Genomic DNA, 21,964 nt, shown 5'->3' with positions numbered 1-21,964 from the left:
AATGATTAGAATTCAGAACGGCCCAAACCCACCTTGGACGCGGCCAGTCTCCTCGCCCCAGGCACCAGCTCCGTGGGGCCGATGGGCACGATAGCCCTCACCGCTTCGTGAGCCAGGCTCCTAGACTTTCCCACTTGCTCATCCCAAGGCTGCGGCGAGACTTGACGATTTCCAATCGGGGCCATAAAGACCCCAAATGGCAGCTTTTTGTCCCACTATAATAATAATAATATGGGCATTTATTAAGTGCTTACTATGTGCAAAGCACTGTTCTAAGCGCTGGGGAGGTTATCCCTTTGAACCCCATCCTGTGCCAGCCTCCCCATCCTCCCCTCTCCACTCCTGTTCTCAGAAAGAAAGGTTGGCACCTCTGAACAAAGTCCTCAGTTCGGAGATGGCCGGAAGGAGAAGTGCTTCCAGATACCATGCAGGTAGCTACAAGAGACAACTGAGTAATAGTAGTAGTAGTATTAAGCACTTATTCTGTGCAGAGCAGTCAACCAGTGGTATTTATTGAGCGCTTACCATGCGAAGAGCATCCTACTTAGGATACAGTACAACTGAGTTAGTAGTCCCATTCCCTGCCCACAATGAGTTTACAGTCTAGATGTCAATATAAAGAAATATACTGCAGTATAAAGAAAGGAGGATATAGAGTGTCCCAGTTCTCTTGCACTGAAACTACTGAGAAACAATCCAAGGTTGAAAGGGGTTCACGACCGGTCTAATTACCAGGACGCCTATCGTGGAGGGCAGCCATGATCCAGCGTTAGAGCCTGGTGCTATTCTTCTCCTGGCACCAAGGGTAACTTTGTTTTTAGCCTCTGAAATCCGTCAGTCAACCGGTGGGTATTTAGTGAGTGCTTATCACGTGCAGAGCCACTGTACTAAGCACTTAGTAGAGTAAACCAGAATTTGTAGACACCTCAACCTGCCCACGAGAAGCTCACAGTCTTGGGAGCTATATTAAGCTCTGGGGCTGGGTTCCGCAGCTGCTATGGATGGGGCATATTGGGAGGAGGGAACAATATACTAGCCATGTCTCCTTTTTTATGGTATTTGTTCATCGTTTACTGTGTGCCAGGCACTGAACTAAGCGCTGGAGTAGATACAAGCTAATCAGTTTGGACACAGTCTAAGTCCCACATAGGGCTCAGAGTCCTAATGCCCATTTTGCAGATGAGCTAACTGAGGCACAGAGAAGTGAAGTTACCTGCCCAAGGTCACTCTGCAGACGAGTGGTGGAGCCGGGATTAGAACCCAGGTCCTCTGACCCCCAGGCCTATTTTTTTAATCCACTAGGCCACACCGCTTCTCTGCTCCTAAATCTGCTCCTAACTCAGACTCCTTCTTGATCCGGCTTGGAAAGCGACAGCTGAGTGAGGTTTGGGGTGGGTGGCAGGGTAGCCCCTGTCCGCTATCGGTCCCCTATCAATCCCCTCCCTTCCTACACCATCCCACCACCCGCTCCCTGCCCCATCGTTGTGAAGGAGGGGAGAACCACTCAAGGGACGGTGCCATGGGGAACTTGAATGTGTTCTTCAAATTTTTATTCTTTGGTTCAAGGTTTTTACCCAAACAGTTCTGATCCCAATGCTGAAACTTGTCACTTCTTCTGTCACCAAACGCGTATCATTTCAGATGTAAAGAATGGATAATTGTATCCTTGATTCTTTATTAATAATGATTTTTTGGATGAATCATTTATGGCACCAAAAAGGCTTGTTTGCTCCTCATGGTTCTGTGGGAGATTGAGGTAGTTATTAAACCTTCTCAGAAAATATTATTTTGCTGCAGTCTTAGCCGTACTCCCCAGGTAGCTAGATAAAGAAGCCACAAATTTCTCCTTAGGTTTTTTTTCCAGAAAATACCCAGCAGCAGCCATGGGAAAGAAGCCTTGAGTGATTCCTTTACCTTCAAGAAGGCAGTGGCCTTCATCCCTCCTTTAAGCACATTAAGCCAAATACCATTGTTTCTTTGCTTTTTATTCTGACTCACTGCATGTATATTAAGTATATGTATCGTAAGTATAGTTTTAGTAACAAACCATTAAATGTCATTCAATGAAAATTTTCTGACTCAGTGGAAAAGCAGAGGAACTCAGCCCGTTACTTTGGGAAATCAGCATGCAGGGGTCAACCATCAGTCTCGAGCCACTCTATGGAAAATTAGCAAATGAAATGACTGCCATTCAGATCGAATACGGCCTTCATTTGAGGGAGCCGCCGTCTTGAACTCCATCCTTTTAGTGGTCACAAAGCCGTCATCGTCAATAGCGGTATTTCTTGAGCACGTACTTTGTGCGCAGTCCTGAACTAAACACTTGAGTGAGGACGGTAGAGTTAGTAGAACTTGATCCAATGGGCTCCACTCAGCTCCTTGACCTCTCAGCTACTTCGATACCTCGGACCTATCCTCTCCTTGAAATACTGTCAGGCCTTGGTTTTGAGAACACACCAACTCAAATTGCTTGTACCACCCCAGCGCTTAGTAGAGTACTTGGCACATTTTAAGCGGTTAACAAATACCAAACTTATTAACATTATCTCGTTTTCCTCCTTCCTCTGAAAGCCTCTTTCCAGTTTTGTTTACTGGCTCCTCTAACTCCTCACTGCCCCTAACTCTAGCCGTCCCCTACCTCTCGTCCGCTCACATGGCTTCAGCTATCACCTCTTCCCAAATCTTCCTCTCCAGCTCCGGCATCTCTCTCACGGAACCCACAGTCCTGTTATTTCGTCCTACCTCTATGACATAGCCACTTGGGTGTCCCATAGGCACCTCAAACCTAACAGAAGCAAAACTGACCTATCACCTTTCCTTCCATACGAAGTGCTTGGGAAAATGCAGGAGAGTGAGTGCTTGTGGAGTGGGCGAAAATTGTTATAGAAAGATGATCTAACAATCAGTGTTATTGATTGGGCGCTTATTGTGTGCAGAGCACTGTAGTAAACACTGGAAAGGCCAATGCAACCGAGTTGGTAGATGCGATTCCTGCCCACAAGGAGTATACCACTTACTGGGGGAGACAGACATTAACATAGATTAGGGATAGGGGAAACATTAGAGTATAAGAATATTTACAGAAACACCGTGGGACTGGGGTGGGTATCAAAGTACTCAAGGGGTACATAGTCAAGGGCATAATCTGGGCAGTGGAGCAAAAGCTTCTTGTGGGCAGGGAACATTTTTACCGATTCTGTTATAGGGAGTCACCCAAGCTCCTTAGTACAGTGCTCTGTACCCAGTAAATTCTCAATAAATCTGGTAGATTGAGGCACTGGAGAGGGGAGAGACAGGAGGCAGGGAGGTCTGTGAGAAGGTTGATGAAGTAAGCAAGTCAGAGGTCAAGTAGAGGCCTAGTGGATAGAGCATGGGCCTGGGAGAAGAACCTGAGTTCTATTCTGGGCTCTGCCACTTGTCTGCTGTGTGACCTTGGGCAAGTCACTTCACTTCTCTGTGCCTCAGTTATCTCGTCTGTTAAAATGGGGTTTGAGATTGGGAGTCCCACATGGGACAGGGACTGGATCCACCCTGATTATAGCTTTGTATCTACCCCAGCGCTTAGTACGGTGCCTGGCATATAGTAAACGCTTAATAAAAATCATTAAAAACCAAAAAAACGACAGGATTTGGTGATTGACTGAATATGCCAGAGTAGTCAAGAATAATGCCCAGGTTGCAGACTTGAGACTCCAAGTTCGACTGTGAGTCCCATGTGGGATAGGGACTGTGTTCAACTTGTTTCTCTTGTGTCTTCCCCAGGGCTTAGTGCAGTGCCTGGACCATAGTAAGCACTTAATAGATACCATTAGAAAAAGAGAGGGGATTGTCAGCAGCGATGGGAAAGTTACGGGGAGAAAGGGATTTAGGAGGGAAGGTGAGGAGTTCAGCAGGCATATTTTGAACTTACGATGACTGCGGAACAACCATTTCGACTTGTCCTGGAGGCAGGAGGCGACTTAAGAATGCAGAGGAGGAGCGAGGTCCAGGATAGTAAGGCAGATTTGGGAGCTGGCAGTTGAAGCTGTGAGAGTGGATGAGCGCCCCGAGGAAGTACGGGCAGGTTGATTGCAAACAGACGGCAACCCAGAAATGAGCCTTGAGGGACAACCATAGTTAAGGAGTCAGAGGCAGAGGAAGAGTCAGTGAAAGAAACTGAGGAGTGACCAGAAAGTTAAAAGGAGGACCGGAGAAGCAGCTCTTCATACAGTGCTTGGCATATAGTAAGCACTTAACAAATACCACGATTAGTGGAAAGAGCTCGGGCCTAGGAGTCAGGAGGCTTGGGTTCTAATCCCAGTTCTGCCACTTGCTTTGTGACCTTGGGCATGTCACTTAACTTCTCGGTACCTCAGGTACCTCATCTGTAAAAAAAGGATTAAGACTGTGAGCCCTGTGTGGGACAGGGACTGTATCCAATCTGATTATCCTTTAGGTACCCCAGCGCTTAGTACAGTGACTGGCACATAAAAAGCATTTAACAGATACCATAAAAAAAGACTGCCAGAGAAGCCAGGTTTGCCTGGGGAAGAGGGTGGTCCGTGCTGCCAGGCAGCTGCGAAGTCAAGGAGATGAAGGTATCTCTCCATGAAACGAATCCCTTTAAGCCAAACCTTCGCCTACCAATTTGGGACATGGGGCATAATCATTCAATCAGGTCATCGGTCTTGGGGCTTCGGGGCTAAACCCCCAAAGCTTTATCTTGATTTTCTTGGGACTAGCCTTTGAACTCATCTGTCGACTGATGTCTTCACTCCAGCTGCTGCCTCAGACCGCTCTTTTGTCCCAGATCCTTTTAGTTCAGGATCTTCCCCTGGTGCCGCTTTGGGAACCCGTAAGGAGGCAAGAGCCCTGCTCATGGTGTTTTGTCCATATTTATCCCAGCCATTTATCTCAGGAAAGGCTTTTTGCAAGAAGGCTTTGGGGTGAAAATCACTAGCACTGCTGTCTCCTGAGCCCCCCAACAGTTTTCTAAGGCAGGCGCTGGCAACCAAAAATAGTGGTTGACCAATGAGGTCCATGGAGGGAGGGTCCTGCATAGGGAGAAGGAGGAGGAGCTGCCCTTCTCAGTCATTCATTCAGTCGTATTTATTGAGCGCTTACTTTGTGCAGAGCACTGTACTAAGCGCTTGGGAAGTACAAGTTGGCAACATATAGAGACGGTCCCTACCCAACAGCGGGCTCACAGTCTAGAAGGGGAAGACAGAGAACAAAACAAAACATTAACAAAATAAAATAAATAGAATGGTAAATATGTACCAGTAAAATAGAGTAATAAATATGTACAAACATATGCAGGTGCTGTAAGGAGGGGAAGGAGGTAGGGTGGGGGGGGATGGGGAGGGGGAGAGGAACGAGGGGGCTCAATCTGGGAAGGCCTCCTGGAGGAGGTGAGCCTCAGTTCTCCTAAGGCTCCATGGTTTCTCAGCATTTCTGTCCTCACTACACCACCTTCCTTCCATCAGGATGGCTGCTGCCGAGTCCGGGGCGCCACTCTGTCGCCCCAGACAAATTACTTCAGTTCCCTGCACCTCAGTTACCTCATCTGTAAAATGGGGATGAAGACAGTGAGCCCCTTGTGGGACATGGACTATGTCCAACCTCGTTACCTTGGATCTACCCCAGCACTTAGTACCGGTGCATAGTGAGCACCGAACAAGTACCATAAAAACAAAAACAAACTCGCCTTCCCCTGCGGAGGGCCTGTGTAGTTTGCAGAGTTGTTGTTCCACTTGTCATGCTTCCCCGGGACTACAGGAGCCGGCACAACCAGCTGGGTCTGTGGAGGGAAGGGCAGACAAGAGAAAGCAGAAGACGCAGTGGCAGAGATCTGGGAACAGTGGCCCAAGCAAGACTAGAAAAGAAACAGAACCGCGGAGCCCCAGGGAGGTAGCCCACGGCCCAAGCCTGATGAGCCACTCTGGCCCAAGTGATAGGGATTGCTGATACCTCGGTTTGGAACAAACAACCCAGGAGGTGAATAAAATACATCTACTTGGGACTCAACATTGGCGCTTTTCACCTGCTAAATCCTCCCGAAACGTCCGGTGTCCGGGAGTCCGGGCCAACCCCAGACAGCATGTAAGAAGCCAGCTTTTTTATTCGGCTCTCTCCTGTGGGACCAAATTGGTCACGGAAAGTTGGATAAGCCAGCCTTTTTATTCAGCTCTCTCCTGTGGGACCAAATTGGTCACGGAAAGTTGGATAAGGAAGACCCTTATGCTGTTCTCGATATGTCTGTCTTCAGTCCTTCCCCCTCAACCTATATCTATAGATTATGAACCCATTTGAAGCCCCGGTCTAATTAAGAATAATAATTACGGTATTTGTTCAGTGCTTACGTTGTCCCAAGCAGTGCATAAAGTTGTTGGAGTAGATACAAGATCATCAGGTCAGACCCAGTCCTTGTCTCACTTGGAGTTCCCAGTGTTAGGGGCAGGGAGAAAATCGGTTGAGTCCCCATTTTACAGTTGAGGAAACTAAGGCACAGAGAAGTGAAGTTACTTGCCCGTAATGAATTTTCTCTTTCCCAGTGTTTACTACAGAACTCTGCACACAGCAAGTGCTTAATGAATACTATTACTACTATTTCTTTCCCCCTGCCAACACCCAAAATTGATGGCTCTAGTCTACAGAACCTCCCCAGAGGGCCACCAACGGGCAGTTTACTGGCCATTCTTAAAGCCACAGAGCCCACACTGGCAGCGCCTGGGTTTAGAACGTATTGGATTTGAAAAAAAAACCTCTAGCTAAGATCACCTCTCTTAAACAGGGAGCACTTTAGAATGACGGTTTCCCCGCACACAGGTTCCTTTCAAGATACTTACCTAGGAGATGGACCTTGAAAATGTCTGGAATATTGATCGGATAAATTACCTGAACTAAACGTCTTCCTTTTCCCTTTTGCAGTGGGAGATTTTGACAAGATCTGGCGGGAGCACTGCGAGGATGAGGAAACTCTCTGCGAATATGCCGTGGCGATGAAAAACCTTGCAGATAATCACTGGGCAAGAACATGTGAAGGGGAAGGTCGCATTGAATGGTGCTCCAGGTAAAGCTCTGAATTCACCAGCAAGGTACCCAGTCCCAGATAGACTCTGCTTGACTCCTGACTCTCATCACCTCTGTCATACCAACTTTGAGGATGCAGAACTAACAATCTGCTCTTTTTTATGTGCGCTAGAAAGCTTGCGTCCTGTCAAGCACAAAAACGTCTTTTATCACTTTCTCATTTAGGCAGCTTTTCGGTGGGTATTATGCTCTGGGCTACGACTCGGCTCCGTTTTAAGGAGAGGACCCAGAAGTGCCTTCCGATTTATTTAAAATTGTTTGGCAGGGCAATCCTTCCTGCCAGTGGGGGAGCGGCTGCAGTGCCTGGCCTTGCTGCGTTGCCGGCGGGGGAAAGCCGAAATCGGGTGAGGGGCAGGATGGGGAGCGACAGTGGTCCGGGTAAAGAGATCTTGGCGAGCTAGCGTCACCGGGGGAAGTAGCTGCAGGCAGCGCCATTGGGGCATCTCCCTCACACGGTCCGGTCCAGTCAACACGCCCTCTCTGCTGCCTGTCCGGCTGGCCAGGTACCCACTGCCCCATCTCGCTTTCCACCCTGCCTTTGTACTCCACCTTTCTGCCACCTCTGAGGTGCTCGGGGCCGCCGTTACTGTCCCAGTGCAAAGGAAGACCATGGCTTTTTGCACATCTGGGTTGGGGGAAGAACTGCTCCAGGCACCGGGGGAGGGAGGGATGAATAATGATCCCTCTTTGGGAGTTTGCAGCCCTAGCCTGGTAGGTAGAGCTAGGAGAAGGGGGGCCTAGGTACCCAGCCCAGGACGTCCTCACGATATGCCGCGTGCCTGGGCTAAAGTGCAGTGTCCAGAGGGTTAGGGGAAGACGTTTTTAACATTTCATCACTACTTACGCTGTTACTCCAAATTCAGTCTTTCAACTGAAAGGCAATTTTGAGTTGCTGATTTTTGCATTTTTTTGTATGACCCAACCGATTTTGCAGTCCATATCGGCTTTGGTCGTCATTTTGCCCCCTTCCCTTCCCCCCATCCCGGGCCCCGCCTTCCAGAATGGAAGTGCTAGCAAAGTCTAAGTATCTGGTTTGCATTCCATAAACTAATTAGCAGGTTTCTTTTGTGGGTGGCCCAGTCATAAAGGGATATCAGAGAAGGAGATGGGGCATAGTCCAGAAATGCCAATACAGAGTCAGATCCACGGTCCATCCAGGCCAAGATTCGGGCTGACAGAGACATCAGGATGCTTGGAGGAACCATGTGATCGGCTGCTCACCAAGACATCCATCCTCATAGCTAGGGATGGAGTATCTAACACCAACAGTCTGCTGGTTCTTCTGACTACATTCAGACTCCAGACCTCAAGCTCACTTCTTAAAATAGGCCTCAGGATGTGAGATGCACACTAGAACTTTTGAATTTCCACGGGAGTGATGGACAGGTCTCCCTCTAATCCCTCCTATTCATGTTCTCTCTCTTTCTCTCTCTGTCTCTCTCAGTCCCTTGGGTGTGTTGTGGCAACAGTTGTTGGAGCCAAACGTTTTTTTATTCTTTTCCAACTCTAACAGATCAGGTTGGCCCACTGAAAAGAGCAAGGGTAAAATCATTTCATCATTGTGGATTAACCCCCCGGGAAGGGATGAAAGCTGTTATCACTTTGCATATAAAAACAAGACTAGCAAAAAGACAAGGTGTTCCGTGTGAAGTGAACCTTCCAAGCAAAGATGAGAACCCAGCCTGGGCTATTAGTCTTTTCCAGTCCTGCTTTCTGTGAAATGTCTATTCCCCCCGTACTCGTTGTTATTTGGAGGCAGTAATATCATTTGAAGGTCAAAATGAAGCTTAACTAGACCATGACCATAGCTTGTCTCCATGTCTGCATTTGAGATATGCCTTGTAGAAGAGGAACCTTTTCTCAGGAGACCACCCTGAGCACTCAGGTGGTCAGGAGAATGCAGGAGGAATATATTTACTGTTTTTCACTGGGTTATTTGAGATATTGCAACCACGGCAGGACAGGCTGGGGAAAGGGGAAGCCCAGAAAGCGGATTTTCCCAAATCTCCAAGTCAGTCAATTCCAGATGCTCAGATGAAAGTCAGTGGGACAGAAAGAATTTGGCTGGTGGTGAGGCCCTGGCATGCAGTCCCCTAAAATCTTGAACCTAAATATAGAGAGATGAGGGTCTTGGTGTTGATGGAAAGCCCTAGGCTCTTCAGAGATTTCTAGGTACAGATATCTGTCTGTCCTTCATTTTTAGAGATGAGGCTAGGGTTGGTAAGATCCTCCCTGAAAACAGTAATGTGTCTTAACTCTCCCTTCTGCACTGTGTGCACATAGAGCTGGGCCGCTCTCTGTTTTCAAGCTTCCCTTTTATTCCATTCCAATCTTCCTGTGACTTCTCCTCTAAGACAGCAGCCCCACCGTGTTTTTTGATGTTGATTCTGCCCTCTGGCTTGTGCATACCCCCTGACAGTTCACCATTCAGCAGCTGGTTGGCCTGTTCAAGTTTGAAGGCATTTGAGAGAGAAGTTGGTGTTTTTCAAAGTTCGTGGTAATAATGACTGTGGCAAACATAGTTGCCTAGCGTGATCTGTCGTGCACACTGAATCAGTATGAAACATGAAGACTTGTCCTCTTGAGAGCTGGAATTCCAGGCATCCTTTCTAAGCACTCGTCCATCACATGCCAGAATTTTACAATATCAGAAGAAGGCTGTTTGAAAAGCCGTTAGCTTCTGTGGTTTCTAGAATTCACTAAGCAGCATCAGGAATCAATCTATCCATCAGTCGTATTTATTGAGTGCCTCCTGAGTGTGAAGCACTACGCTAAATACTTGGAGAGGATAAATGAAGTAAGACACATACTCCTTGCCCTCAAGCAGCTGTGAGCCCTGTGTGGGACAGGGACTGCGTCCAACCCGATTATCTTTTTTCTACCGCAGTGCCTAATACAACAGTGTTTGGCACAGAGTAAGTGCTTAACAAAACCCATAAAAGAAAAAGTGCTTGTTATGGGCAGGGAACGTATCTGCTAATTCTGTTGTGCTCTGTGCAGTGCTTTGCACATAAATATGATTGATAGTCTCATGAGCACTAGGTTACCGTGTAGTGCGTTTCCGCAACGTAGATTCAATGTAAGTAGTAATGTATTATGCCTCCCGCAGTGATCTAAAATAGTTATTTTTCCTCCCCAAATGCCTCATTACTAATGGGAGTAGCTTTTGGTATTGAGAGAATTGGACTCATGGAGAACTGTGACTAGAGAAATATCTTTAGGCCAACGTCCCTCCTACTTAGACTTTAAGCCCCATGTGGGAACGGGATTGTGTCTGACCCGATTAACTTGTATCTACCTCAGCACTTAGAACGGTGATTTGTACATAGTAAGCGTTTAACAAATAAAATAAAAATTTTTTAAAAAAACTTCCCAGGGGAGTGCTTGATTCCCTTAGTTAAACACTAGGAAAATAGTGTTTAACACTAGTTGTTCTGTCTAGTCAAACTATGTTGTGAACCTTTGGGAAATTAAGAAAAATACAGAATCACACCGAATTACTTCATACCAGTGTAGTTCAAATTCAAACTGCTCTTGCCGTTTGTGTGATCAATCTTCACTCTAAGCTGCACCAGTTCAGCCCCAAGTGGGCAGTTAGAATCATTTCCAAAGCCACAAAATGCAGGACTTAAGAAGATCAGGAACTCCCATATCAGAGCTCCGAAGGAAAGGAGTCAGTTTGAAAGGAAAAAAGCAAGTTATACATTGTCTGATACGTTAAATTATACGTTCAGTTATACATTTTGAGTGAGTCGCAGAAGTGGGAACAAAATTGGGGTGGGGGGGGAGGTGCCCTGATGTGTAGGTGAAAATCTCCATGAAAAAACCTGGAAGAGCTTTTCCTTGCCAAGCAACCAAGTAGTCCTAAAGATAGAGAGTTGGGGGCTTCTTTGATTTCATCTCTGTTGTCACAGTGTTTTTGGAACCTTCACCGTTTAGTGGTTTAAGGAAAAAACGTTTAGTCCTGGTAAGTGTATACTCACTGAATATATATGTTGTCCATTCTAAGTATTAGTTGGACGGTGTATTGGTTTGATAGAGCAGCCTCAAACACCTTTCCTCGGGAAGCAGCCTGGCTTTGGGAAGCAGCATGGCTTAGGGGAAAGAGCACGGGCTTGGGAGTTAGGGGTCATGGGTTCTAATCCCGGCTGTGCCACTTGTCTGCTGTGTGACCTTGAGCTTGTGACCTTAACTTCTCTGTGCCAGTTACCTCATCTGTAAAATGGGGATTAAGACTGTGAGCCCCTTGTGATTACCTTGTATCTACCCCAGCACTTAGAACCGTGCTTGGCACATAGACAGCTCTTAACAAATACCACCATCATCATTATTATTATTATTACTTTCTTATGTTAAAATTTTATCCCCCAAGTAGATATTTGTAGCAAGGCAGGAAGAGGTTCAGGCCACAATGACTTCTTCTCCATACCCATCCTTAGGTTGAAACTATCATCTGGTCTGATCTTGGGAAATTACTAAGCACGTTGGAGTAACTGGAGATGTTGTGTAAGATCCTTAGGCTGCTTCACACCAATGAGTGTGGTTGAATCAGAGTTGGAGGTACCCTGACTGATTACTGGCCTGAAGCAGAGACAGTCACAAAGGAACTGTTGTATCCAAATCGTCCCATTCAGGAGGCAGGCACATACGCAAGAAGCCTCCCAGGATAATAATGAACCACTTCACACATGCAGCCTGATCCTGTGGTCGGATGGTCCGCCTGAAGAAGACTAAATTGTACTAATCTACAATTGGGAAGTCCTGAACACAACCAAATATATTTACATTCCACAGAGAGCAAATTACAGTCACCGAATTCTGCCCTTCAAGCAGGGCAAGGTGAAAAATGCCCACATAGAGAATTACAAAGTCTCTCCAACTTCTCTAATATCTGTCATTTCTGTAATCCCTGGGAAACAGCACAATTTAGTGGAAAGAGCACAGGCCTGCGAGTCAGAGGACCTGGGTTCTTATCCCAGCTTGCTGTGTGACCTTGGGCAAGTTACTTAAGTTCTCTGTGCCTCAGTTACCTCATCTGTAAAATGGAGATTAAAACTGTGAGCCCCATGTAGGACGTGGACCATGTCCAACCCGATTATCTTGTATCTACCCCAGCACTTAATACAGTGCTTCACACATAGTAAACACTTAACAAATAAGTGTTAAAAAGTGTTAAGTGTTAAAAAGTCACACTTTTAGACTGTGAGCCCACTGTTGGGTAGGGACTATCTCTAGATGTTGCCAACTTGTACTTCCCAAGCGCTTAGTACAGTGCTCTGCACACAGTAAGCGCTCAATAAATATGATTGAAATACCATTGCATGCCTCAGTGGAAAGAGCAGAGGCTTTGGAGTCAGAAGTCATGGGTTCAAATCCCGGCTCTGCCAGTTGTCAGTTGTGTGACTTTGGGCAAGTCACTTAACTTCTCTGGGCCTCAGTTACCTCATCTGTAACATGGGGATTAAGACTGAGCCAACCGTGGGACAACCTGATCACCTTGTAACCTCCCCAGCGCTTAGAACAGTGCTTTGCACATAGTAAGTGCTTAATAAATGCCATTATTATTATTTAAAAATCACATCAAGAAGACCTGCTTATCCATGGGAGGTGGAGAAGGGCAATGGTGCAGGAATAGAATATATAGGTATAAATCTTTTCAGTCATACCCACATTGGATAGAATCTCACCAACCAGTAAGTAGTTATCTCTAAATATGTAAGGGAGCTTTATTCTCATAGTAATAATGATGATATGGAATTCATTAAGCACGTTCTAAGTGCTAAGTGCTGGGATAGAGGCAAGGTAGCGGAATGGGAGAGTGTGTCTGTTCCTCACGGGACTTGCAATATCTCATTTCCATTTTACAGAAGAGGAAACTGAGCCCCAGAGAGGATTGCTCAAGGTCTCACAGTAGGCCTTTAATGGGTATAGGCTCAAATGCAGATCTCCTAACTTCTGCATGCCTGTGCTCTCCCCATTACGCCATGCTACCTCCTTGTATAATACAGAGTGGAAACTTGAATTCCTGCTCTATTTTCCATGCATTCCCCAAAGAAAACTTGGGCCAACTATTTCTTTGTTTTTCCTCATCTGAGTATTCAGATTTGGTGACCTTATAATATCTATTATTGAATTCCCATCCATTTCTGAACGTCAGTGATGTCCTATTTCTCAAACCCTTTCTCCAAACTCCATTGTTGTTGCTGTGATACAATTGTAGGTAGCCTGTGTTTTTCTTCCTTCGTGGCGAGCTCCTTGTCAGTCTAAAAAGTACACAGAGTGATCCGTTTTATCTCCTAGCAGGAATGAAATCTCTGAAGTAAATTAAACGATGAAATTCTTCACAAAACCAAAGCAACAAAAGTTGGGTGGTATGTTGCTAGGGGCTGATGGCAGTGAATTTGCTGATGAACATTTTTATTAAGGCTTACTCGGTGAAATTCTGTTTAGGCTTAATTTGACATCCAGAGTTTCTTCATAACCAGGAACCTGATTTTGTGTCCTAAAAGCAGTTATTTCTAAAATGTGAACTGCAGTTCTTGAAATATATCTCCCATTCTGATGTGCTAGTGCAAGTATTCTCATGTAACGTTTATTAAATCCTGTGTGCCTATGCCACCTGAAGGATCATGCGAAGGATCATGCGGTTTCAGTAAAGGTTCAGGGTATGCTGTAAACTAATCCGGACACTCCCGAGACCCTCAAAGAGCACACCACATCGTACCTGTGCCTTCAGTGATCATAAACCTAGTGAAAAGAAAACATGTTCAGAGGCAGTCCATCATAGCGTGCTATTTTACAAGCACTTAGTACAGTGCTCTGCACAGTCAGCTCTCAATAAATACAATTGAATGAATGAATGAATGAACAAATAGTTTTTATTCAGGACAGTTTCTGTCCTTCAGTCTTGTATTTTGTACTTCAGCTGTAGGTTTTCTTCCTCATTTAATAGTCTTTGTTGTGCTTGGTATTTCAGTTACTTCCTCACTCACTACAGTTTTAAGTCCCCATTTTTCCTCTTTCCCTTATTTAATGGTGACACTTCTGATAAAAACCATTGGTGGGAAGGGCAGGTGTAAATAAATATTGCATGTCGTACTTGGGTGAACTCTGTACTAGTAACAGGTGTTTTGAAAGTGTAAATACTTTTGTGGCATGATTATTTTTTTTCTGATTCCACATTTTAGTGTATGCCGGGAATATTTTCAAAATGGTGGAAAGAGGAAAGCCCTGGAGAAAGATGAAAAAAGAGCAGTGCTTGCTTCTAAAACCTCGCCAGCCTTAAATGCACATGGAACGTCCAAATTTGAAGATCATATAACAAGCTTCAGCTTCGTAAACACGGAAATCATAACTCAGGAGTAAGTTGCCTTCATTGGACCACTTTCCCTTTAGTGCGTCGCATGCAGATTTGACAGTCACATTTTCAAATGTTCTCTCATTGTATGTTAGGCCAGATTTATTCATGTGCCTTATCCTGTTTGGCACCAATGAAATTTTAAAATGTTACAGCTTTAGTGCAAGTGCTTACTTCAGTGCTGGTGCACACAATAAGCACTCAAGTACCATTGATTTATGAAATATCTTGGAAAATATTAATTTTTACTTTAAAAGTCTCTCTACAAATGAATTGGCTTAAAATTTCTGAGAACTGATTACAGTCTCTCAGTGAAATAAAAACTTAAAGTTCCATTTGTATAAAGAAAGCTTTGAATCCTATTAAAATTGAATTTTAAGTATGGTTACTAGGGTCAAGAGGGAAAATTAGGAGGGTTTGATTTTTATGTGAAATGTATCAAGGGAAATCTAGTATTGCTAGACTGCTTTTAGGGAATTAAAAGCAAATTTTATTTCTTTTCATGCATTTCCTATGCACTAGGGTTTTAAGGTATATTTAACATGCCAGGCATATTATTGGAACCCTTTACTGCAAGCTAATTCTTTTATGACTAATAAGCAACCTGAAGGATTTTTGATTCATTAATATCATTAGTGGAACAGTAATGCTAATGAATTGTGTCATGCTTTGGGGCTTTCGGCCTGGAAGCAGGCATTAAGTATCTTTTCCCATTATGCTTTTGACTTGGAATGTGTTCTTGGGCACAGGATTTTAGTCATTTTGTGTTCAGAAAGGAGTACTTCCTCCCAATAAAACTGGGAACCCCATGTGGGACAGGTACTGTGCCCAACCTGATTATCTTGTATCTACCCCAGAGCTTAGTATTGAGCCTGGAACATAGTAAGTAGTTAAAGAATATCATTAAAAAATGTAAAAAAAAAACCCTGCTTCTTGAAAAACTTTTCACTGAGGCTGGCAGTAAAAACAAATTTGAAATCAATAATAATAATAATGATGGCATTTATTAAGCACTTACTATGTGCAAAGCACTGTTCTATTCAGTGCAGTATAAGTGATCAGTTTTAGTTATTAAATATATTTCCATCTGTGTTTCCTACAGATTGTCGTGCTCCAAGATATAATAATTGTGGTATTTGTTAAGCACTTACTAAATGCCAAATCAATCAATCAGTCGTATTTATTGAGCGCTTACTGTGTGCAGAGCTCTGTACTAAGCGCTTGGGAAGTACAAGTCGGCAACATATAGAGACAGTCCCTACCCAACAGTGGGCTCACAGTCTAGAAGGGGGAGACAGAGAACAAAACCAAACATACTAACAAAATAAAATAAATAGAATAGATATGTACAAGTAAGATAAATAAATAAATAGAGTAATAAATATGTACAAACATATATACATATACACAGGTGCTGTGGGGAAGGGAAGGAAGTGCTGGAGTAGGTAGAAGATAATTAAATCCCTAATAACAATAATAATAATAATGTTGGTATTTGTTAAGCCCTTACTATGTGCCAAGCACTGTTCTAAGTGTTGGAGTAGATACAAGTCGATCACGTTGTCCCATGTGGGGCTCACCGTCTTCATCCCCATTTTACAGGTGAGGTAACTGAGGCACAGAGAATTTAAATGACTTGCCCAAGGTCACATCGAGCCGGGATCAGAGCCCACAACCTCTGACTCCCAAGCCCGGGCCCTTTCCACCAAGCCCCAAGGGCTCATAGTCTAAGAGGGAGAATGGTAGTGAATTCCCATTTTGCAGATGAGGGAACTGAGGCTCCAGAAATCAAATAACTTGCCCAAGATCACACAGGGGATAAGTGACAGAGGCAGCATTAGATCTCCAGGCCCATGCTGCTTTTCTTTCTTGATCTGGAAGGTGTGTGAAGGTTTAGGGCTGTGAATACCGCGCTGGATGCACAAGCCAGAAAGATTCTGGGTTACCAGGGTTACCTGGCTGTTTGGCCCCCAATCTAGCATGGGGTCAACCTGCCTCGTTGACCTGGGTTGAATGTGATTCTCCTTAGGTCATTGGGTCCTTTCTCTCACTGTTCTCCTTCTGAGTGAACCAAAATGCCGGCTGAGAATCCTCTGTTCTCTGAAGCCAACACAACTCAAATGTCTCTGCCTTGTATGCTTGATATTGGACTACAGCTGTTTAACTTGGAGAGGGGACAACGGCAGAGGATTAGTGTACGGAAAAAAGATGGGTGAGAATTGGGGTATTTGAAATTACGTAGAGTTACGGGTTATTTGAGCTGCGGGATCTGCGGTGTTGTTAACTCTAGGGATTGAGTGATGGGATAAAAGCCATCCTGTACCATCGTTTTCTGGTCTGGAGCGTGGGTAAAACAATACAGACACCCAGGAAACCCGGTGTGAAAATACCATTGATAGCAGAACTCGATTTGATTGAGTCATAAATTCTCATAATGGAAGTGCATTGGGGTTAGTCCCTTAATTTCAGTATTGCTATTATTCGGTTCCAATAACATTTGATTTGATTTTTTCGGTTCTACTCTTGTTTCTTTTGAGTTTAAGCTGCATCGTTTAACCAAAATCAGAATAGAGCTCTCACTTGTGCACTCTCGTATGTGCTTGCGGTCCCTCTCTCTCTCTGTCTCTCTGTCTCTTTGTCTCTCTCTCTGTCTCTCTCTCTCCCCCCCTACTCCCTCCACTCACCCTTTGTAGGTAGGACGAGGGATGGTCTATCAAATATGAAGGGGGAGGGAGTAGAATTAAATCACACCTTCTTCAAGAGGCTTTCCCAAACTAAGCCCTCATTTCCTTTAGTCCCTATCCCTTCATAGTTGATAGACTACCAACTATCTTAGTCTGGGAAGGCCTCTTGAAGAAGGTATGATTTAATAATGCTCTGAAGGTGAGGAGAGTGGCAGTCTGTCAAATATGAAAGGGGAGAGAGTTCCAGGCCAGAGGCAGAACTTGGGCAAGGTTTTAACGGCAAAATGGATGAAATCAAGGTACACTAAGTAGGTTGGCATTAGAGAAGTGAAGTGAGCTGGTGGGGTTGAAGCAGGAAATCAGAGAGGTAAGAGAGGAGGGGCATGGTGATTGCTTAAAAGCCAGTGGTTAAGCGTTTCTGTTTGATGCAGTGGTGGCTGAGTAATCACTGCAGGTTCTTGAGGAGTGAGTGTTTTTTGTTGTTTTTTTTTTTTTTTTTGAACAATGATCTGGGCTGCTGAGTGAAGTATGGACTGGACTGGAGAGAGACAGGTGGCAGGGAGGTCAGCAAGGAGGCTGATGCAGTAATCACGGTGAGATAGGATGAGTGATTGTATTAATATGGTAGCAATCAATCAATCAATCGTAGCAGTTTGGGTGAAGAGAAAAGGCCGGCTTTAGTTCCATTGTGAAGGTTGAACCGACAGAGTTTGGTGACAGATCAAAAATGTGAGTTGAATTTCATTCATTCGGTCATATTTATTGAGCACTTATTGTGTGCAGAGCACTGTACTAAACTCTTGGGAAGTACAAGTCGGCGACATACAGAGACGGTCCCTACCCAAGAACGGACTCACAGTCTAGAAGGGGGAGACAGACAACAAAACAAAACATGTAGACAGGTGTTAAAATCATCAGAACAAATAGAATTATGGCTATATGCACATCATTAACAAAATAAATAGAATAGTAAATATGTACAAGTAAAATCAATCGAGTAATAAATCTGTACAAGTGTTGGGAGGGGAAGGAGGTAGGGCGGGGGGATGGGGAGGAGGAGAGGAAAAAGGGGGCTCAGTCTGGGAAGGCCTCCTGGAGGAGGTGAGCTCTCAGTAGGGCTTTGAAGGGAGGAAGAGAGCGAGCTTGGCGGATGTGTGGGGGAGAGGGCATTCCAGGCCAGGGGAAGGATGTGGGCCGGGCGTCGACAGCAGGACAGGCGAGAACGAGGTGCAGTGAGGAGGTTAGCGGCAGAGGAGGGGAGGGTGCGGGCTGGGCTGTAGAAGGAGAGAAGGGTGAGAGCTATGAGTCAAGGATAACGCCAAGGTTACGGGCTTGTGAGATAGGGAGAGTCATTCAGTAGTATTTATTGGGCACTTACCACGTGCAGAGCATTGTACTAAGCACTTGGGAGAGTACAATACAACAAAATTAGCAAATATGTTTACAATCTAGAGGGATAGCGGTACTGTCTAAAGTGATGGGAAGAACAGGTTTTGGGCGGGAAGATGAGGAGTTCTGTTTCGGATATGTTAAGTTTGAGGTGTCGGCCGGACATCCAAGTGGAGATGTCCTGAAGGCAGGAGAGAATGTGAGATGCGGAGGGGAGAGGTCCAGCCTGGAGAGGTAGGTTTGGAAATTGTCCATGTGGAGCTTAGAAAGGAAATTGTCTATGTAGAGCTTAGAACAGTGCTCGGCACACAGTAAGCACTTAACAAATGCCAATGTTATTTAGAGGTGGTAGTTGAAGCCATGGAGATGAATGAGTTCTCTGAGGCAGTGGGCGTAGACAGAGACTAGAAAGGGACCCAGAACTGAGCTTTGAGGCACCCCCACATTTAGAGGGAGGGAGGCAGAGGAGGAGTGCACCAAAGAGGCTATGAAGAAGCAGCCAGAGAGATAGGAGGAGAACCAGGAGATTACAGTGCCAGTGAAACCAAGGTTAGATCATACGTCCAGGAGAAGGAGGTAAATGGTGCTTAATTGACTCTTTATGGACTTCATGAATTTTCCTCCCATATTGTGCTTAATCCACCTATCGCTCCGCTTTGAGTGTGAAAACTGCTTTCCAACAGATATCGGCTTAAGATAGGGTTTGACTTTCTATCTTTTCTCTTCTGCATTGTGCCAGCTTTTCTGCCCGATCTGCCTGGGAGGCCCCCACACAGTGAGGAAACCGAAACCTTAATTCCAGACTGAACTGCTAACTGCCTTTTTAGCTCTACCTCTCAGTCAACAGGCATGTGTCACACCATTTGTAGTAGTATGCCCTTGTTCAGTGTAGCCTCTGATCAGAACCCTAAAGCCATCAGAGAGCAGGCCTTGGAGAAATTTAATGTCTTACCTCCCCCACACCACCATTTTAAGTAGTTTGCCCGTGGTGGTTTAGCCTATGTTAAGAACCCCAAAACTATCAGAGAGCAGATCTTGGAGAAATTTAACATCTTACCTCCCCCGCAGCACTTGTGTACATATCCGTAACTTATTTATATTAATGCCTGTCTCCCTCTCTAGACTGTAAGCTCATTGTGGGCAAGGGAACATGTCTACCAACTCTATTAAATTGCACTCTTCCAAATGCTTAGTACAGTGCTCTTAGTGCCCAAAAATGCAATTGATTAGTTGATGCCATTTCCCTTCGGTCAGGCTTCCTTGGGAATTGGGCTGTTTTAGTGAACCCAAGTCCTGTGGGACCCTTTTACCTTGTCAATTAGTCAGTCGGTGGCATTTATTGAGCGCTTACTGAGTGTAGAGTACAGTATTAAGCGTTTGGAAGAGTTGATGGACACTTCCCCTGCATACAAGGTTAGTGAAGAGAGAAGCAGTGAGAAGCTGTGCTTAGGGCAAGCGCTGCATGCTCAGGCATGTTTTAGTGGTTCAAAGACAAATTTATTTCCTTGGCAGGAAAGCCAACTGAATCTACCTGTGGGTGTGGGTCTGTAGGTATCAGTTACCTGCTTCCCAGCCACCTGGTAGCATATGCCTGGAAGGGATCCTGCTTCTTTACCTGTTCACCCTCTCATTCAGATTTTTTCTATTGTCCTTGTTAAACTCTTACTTTGCACCAAGCACTGTACTTAAGTTGATACAAAGATGATCAGTTCGGACATGGTCTCTATCCCACATGAGGGATAGACAGGTATTTAATCCTCCTTTTTTGGATCAGGAAACTGAGGCATGGGAAAGGTAAGTCACTTGCCCAAGGTCACATAACAGGCAAGTGGCAGAATTGGAATTAGAACACAGGCCCCTACGACTCTCAAGCCTGTACTCTTTCCACTAGGCCACACTGACAGTTTGACCACTCTCTTGTGTTTTGTTTTCTTTTTATTAAAAGAAAACTTCACCAGTTTAGTCCTTTTTAAAACATTGAGTTCCAAGGTGATGCAATAATTGCATTCCTGTCTCGTAACAAAATATTAAGAATATTTAGGCTCATGGTGCTATGCGAAGTACTTTACCCATTAAGGAGTGCTGAAGATGTCAGCTGAAAGTGCTTAGCCTGCTGAGTAGAAAAATCACAATTAACGAGCCACGGATGGATTTACAGTCAGCATTCTTCATGTCGATCGACAGGTTAAAGTTTGGGTTGACTGTATTTTTGTCCATTATAGCAGGCCCTTTTGCCCTGGTGAGTGGGGAAAATGGAATATTTGCTGTTGGCAAGTAAAGAAAAGTTTGTTTCCTCCCAGATGTGAAAAGATGGTTATTGCATAAGGGACTTTTATGATCGAGAAAAATTCCTTCCATAATGATCCTAGGGGGCTGAAATGTCTACTGACTCCTGAGATGCTCAACATTTGAAGATGGGGGAAGCTTGTGGGCACTAGCACATTTGAGATGTAATTTTGTGAACTAGAAGGCACAAAATATTCAGGGGCTCCTTACCTCACCCTCCCTTCACAAGCCAGAGAAGCTCAGAGTTTCAGAGGTTTTCCCTAAAGTTCAGGTGACAGTCTTGATTGACACAATGCCTGTGGAGAGTGTGGAGCTCTAGACTCCTCAGTAAGTTCACTCAGGTACTGGGTTTAAAATATCCTGCTTGGAATAGTGAAAAGACACTCTCAAAATGTAATTATTAAAGCTTACTGACTTAGTTTTCAAGTAAGTTGTAGGTATTGATTTTTTTTTTTGTATCCTTTTTATTAGTTTCTCAGGCACTATTCAATCTTTCCTGGTGTCAGGCCTCTATCAGGCAAGCCCAAGAAGGCTGAAAAGCTAAAATTTATCAGGTATTCTTCTGGCCTCACTACAAGTCCCGGGAGAAGTAGAAATAATCTGGTAGAGGCCAAAGGATGTGCCGTATTCTTCTGTCCCAATTCACTACCTAGAACACGACAGCTCTTTCCTGGGAGGGAAAGGCAAGAAGTCTCTCCCAGATGAACTAGCTGAGCTGAGCTTCCCTTGTTGAATAGCCCAGAGTCACTGTAAATTTTCTCTCCAGAGATAATTGTCGTATTTAAAAACTATCTCATTTTCTGAGCTTACTGTTAATAGGGTAGAATGCTTTTTAATATCTCCTTTGACTTTCCCCCTCGCACACTTCAAACTGCTGAAGTGAAAATGGAAGCTATTTAATTATACTGCAGGGGAGAATGTTACAAATAATTAAGGTTGTGATTTCAGAGATCGAATATGCTGGCTAAGGAATACTGTCAAAATATGAAGTTCTGTCCAAAGCTTGGTGGGTTGTAACCTTTTATTTTTGAACCCCCTCCTTGCTGTATCTGCAGAATCAATTTTCAAATAGCCCAGCAGCCTAAGAATGTTTTTTTTCCAGAAGGTTCCAGTTTTAATCCAAAGTTTAATATGCTGACGACAACCCAATCGCCCTTCCCATTCGGGAACTAGGAAG

General features: G+C 44.7%; 1 protein-coding gene across 1 annotated transcript in view; it reads left to right on the top strand.

Annotated features, from left to right (window-relative positions):
- The window catches only part of BMT2 (base methyltransferase of 25S rRNA 2 homolog), a 72,034-nt gene that overhangs the window by 36,334 nt on the left and 13,736 nt on the right, over positions 1 to 21,964 (top strand). The window contains exons 4-5 of the mRNA XM_038751972.1: positions 6,910 to 7,051; positions 14,259 to 14,432. Of these exons, the coding sequence (XP_038607900.1) occupies positions 6,910 to 7,051; positions 14,259 to 14,432 (316 nt within the window). The remainder of the gene's footprint in view (positions 1 to 6,909; positions 7,052 to 14,258; positions 14,433 to 21,964) is intronic.

The sequence above is a fragment of the Tachyglossus aculeatus genome, chromosome 10 (genome assembly GCF_015852505.1).
Source record: "Tachyglossus aculeatus isolate mTacAcu1 chromosome 10, mTacAcu1.pri, whole genome shotgun sequence".
Lineage (NCBI taxonomy): Eukaryota > Metazoa > Chordata > Mammalia > Monotremata > Tachyglossidae > Tachyglossus > Tachyglossus aculeatus.
This window is presented reverse-complemented; position numbering and strand designations above follow the sequence as displayed.